At 32.3% G+C, this 3,574-nt stretch overlaps 1 protein-coding gene across 1 annotated transcript in view; it reads right to left on the reverse strand.

Annotated features, from left to right (window-relative positions):
• Positions 1-2,215, reverse strand: part of LOC106472963 (putative phosphatidate phosphatase) — a 24,588-nt gene extending 22,373 nt beyond the window's left edge. The window contains exon 1 of the mRNA XM_013933632.2: positions 1,936-2,215. Coding sequence (XP_013789086.1) covers positions 1,936-1,999 — 64 coding nt within the window. The 5' untranslated portion in view covers positions 2,000-2,215. The remainder of the gene's footprint in view (positions 1-1,935) is intronic.
• Between the last annotated feature and the right edge of the window lie 1,359 nt (positions 2,216-3,574).

The raw sequence follows: 3,574 nt of genomic DNA on the forward strand, positions 1-3,574 counted from the left end.
TCAACTGTTGGTTCCATTTATCAACTGTTCAAGATGTGGAATACTACTTAAATCTTCATTAGTAAAAACTGAAAAAAGCACAATTTAATAACCCAGCCATCTCATAATCATCAGATACTAGCCTTCCTTTATCATCCCTCAAGGATCCTATCCCCATCCTAATATTTGTTTACCCTCAATGGATTTAAAGAAATCCTTACTGTTAATTTTTACATTTTCAGCCAACTTTTTCTCATACATCCTTTCTAATGTCCTAGTTTCCTGTTTCACCAACATTCTTGATCTTCTATATTCTTCTAAGTCTCCTGTCATACCAGTCAATTTAAATTTCTTAAATTTATTATGCTTTTCTTTAATTTTATCTCAAACTCTTTGTGAACCAACCTGGTTTTTTTTACTTACAGCTACCCTTTTCTTTCTATAAGGAATACATTTACCTTGAATATTTAAAAATTCATCTTAAACATTTTCCACATCTGATCATGTCGCCAAATAATTCAGCTGCCCAATTCACAACAGGTTATTCTTGTTGCATCCATTCAAAATTACCTTTTTTGACATTTTTAACCACAATATCATTATTCCTTATCTTCATATGCAGCAAAACATTGAACCTAATAGAGCAATGATCACTTGCACCCAGATATTCTCCAATTTCCACCCTCTCGATCACTTCTGTATTTGAAGTTAACAATAATTCTAAAATAGCATTGTTTCTAGTTAGTTCCTTGATTAACTGGTGAAGAAAGCCATCCTGAACAGTTTCCAAAAACCTTTCTCCCTCATCGTTTGATTCTAGAATTTCCCAATCTATATGCCTGAAATTAAAATCACCCATAATTATGACTTCATCACTTTAACAGTTGAATTCTTAATCTCATTGTAAAGTTTCTCACTAATTTCATCAGTATCATTTGGTGGTCTGTAACAAATTCCCACTAAAAGCCTTTTCCCTTTATATCCACTAACAGAAACACAAATGGATTCAATCTCCTTGCTATTATCTTTAGTATCCTAAACTTCAATAGGATGAATATCACATTTTACATATAAAGCCACTCATCTCCATCTCATTAATACTCTATCCCTATTAAATAACCTGTAACCCTGTATTTCAAGGAAGTTTCTGTCATGATAATCATCTACGTTTAACCATGTTTCAGTTATTCCCATTATATCAAATCCTCCATTCCTACCAGTGCTCTAAAGTCATCCATTTTATTTCTTATACTTCTAGCATTACACTAGTAACAATTAAGCCTATCCTTATAACTACTTCTATACTCATTTCCTATGCTAAACTTTTCTCTGCCTCTTATTCTTTTTGCATTTAGTTTTTCTGGTCCTCACCACTGTCTAATCCTAGTTTAAAACTTCCCTTACACTGTTACTGTTAAGCCTAACGTTTAAGAACATATTATTTTTTATCACTACATTGTCTTCACCCTATCTAGTTTAAGATATTGCATTAAATTAGGTATAAAGTGAAATGTTCGTGTTAGATTTACAAAGCCAAAGACATAAACTAAAGGTTTCACTTTAAGTTTAAAGTTAATTATCATTTGATATTCGCCTACTTACCTGTACAATGTAACTTAATCTAACTCTATGTTCAACTCTAACTTATAAAGTAGATGAATATCCCAACTATAAAAGTTTATAACTTAAAACCTCAAAATTTGATTCTAGTTTTCAAAGACTAATTTGACCTAAAACTAAGAGTAAGACTGAGACTTTCTGGTTAGTGTTACCTACATAATTTGGCCTGTGCTAAAACTAAGCTATGAATGTGATAACTTGATACTGTTGATATTATTAATATTAGTGTTCCTATGAGTTAGCATACTGACCAAAATGGGCCACAGTTTAAAGTTGCTTAATTCTGATATTTTTTAGACGATAGTTATATTCACACTATTTAGATTTAATTCTTACCAATTGCTAAAAGCATAAAATCAAGGGCAATCTTAACATACGGTTTGCTTCCTTCTGATGGCATTTTTTTAATATAACTGTCTTTTTCATTGCACTTAATAAACTAGTTTAAGCTGATCTCTCAATTTAATTTTGAATTTCGTACTGTACAGCACGAAAGCATTACGTATACTATAAACGACACTAACTGGATTAAAAAGTAAAAATAAACCTTCAATGTTTCGAATATATGGTCAGCGTTGATATCCTCGTCCCCAAAACTTCGAAAAGTAGTGTCGTTGCGAATACACTAAAAATATTGACGAATCAGAAAATATAGTTTCTAATTAGAATAACTCTTATGAAAAGAAAAGTTAAAGAAAATCTAACTGAATTGTTCAAAATTATAAAGACAACAGGATTGATGATTGTTTTCCGTGTTTAATGCTAAGTGTAGTAGGACTAGATGATATAGCTTTAATATTTGTGAGGATTGAATTCTTCTGCAAATTAGGCAATTATATTTTTTGAAATGGGTGACCAGCTTTTGGAAACATTGTCTTCAGAAGTGGTAGACGCAACAGGATTGGGGGAGTTCAAAAGAGGGCTCGATGAGAAAGACAGAAATGAATGGCAGATAGTTGTTTGGTGAAATCAATGGTTTGTTTGTTTTGTTTAACACCAAACTACACAATAGGCTATCTGTACCGTGCCCAACACAGGTATCGAAATCTGGTTTTTAACGTTATAAGCCTACAGACTTGCCCCTTCTAACTTGATTATCAGAATGGTTTTCAGAAAACGGTGTTCATTACTCACTGTTTTAGAGAAAATTTGACTGAAATAAAAAATTATTTTATTATCATCCGAGGAGTAAATGTCGTTTTCTCTTCTCTAACTTAAAATATTTCATTGTCAAAATTCCCCAATGTTATACTTGTATTACAATACCAATGATGAGAACCTTTCATAAAGTAAAAAAAAAAAAAACTATTTGTGAGTGAAAATTTACAACATTTTAGTTGTATTACGATATCCAGGAGGTATGGCTGAAGAAAACCCTTTATATTTTAGATTTTACAAATTATACTTTGTAAGGTGAAATAATATAACGATAACTTCACGAAGTTACCAACGACGAAGAGAGAAGTTGATGAGTGTTGTTAAAACTCTTCGTAACTTCAATAAGCTATGACAAAGGATAAAGTTTTGTTACGACAGCGGAATTCACGTGACGCTGGTAACACGTAATGAGTATCTAGAAGGTTCTTGAAGGCTCGAGTGTTTGCCAGACGCCCTCTATTTTGTATATATAAGACAGGCAAGAAGTGGCAAGAGATAATAGTTGCAGATAGAGAGATAGAAGATATAGACACGGATAATCGAGTCAAGCGGACAGTATGCACCGTAAGTAAAGTGCGTGAATTATAGCGTGTGTTTAAGTTAAAGTGACTGTGGAAATTAAGTGTATTGCAAAGTTGAATTGAGAAAGAATAAACTAGTTTTATTTAAGAAAGGACTTGTATCGGCTGAAGTTTCTCAGAAAATTAACAAACGAGAACAGAGACATAACAAACTGGTGTCAGAGAGTGGGAAGAAAAAGAAACAAAAATGGAAACGAGAAGTGGCAAATCAAACTACAGCTTAGCAGATTTGATGG

The sequence above is a fragment of the Limulus polyphemus genome, unplaced genomic scaffold, assembly GCF_000517525.1.
Source record: "Limulus polyphemus unplaced genomic scaffold, Limulus_polyphemus-2.1.2 Scaffold5775, whole genome shotgun sequence".
Classification (NCBI taxonomy): Eukaryota; Metazoa; Arthropoda; class Merostomata; order Xiphosura; family Limulidae; genus Limulus; species Limulus polyphemus.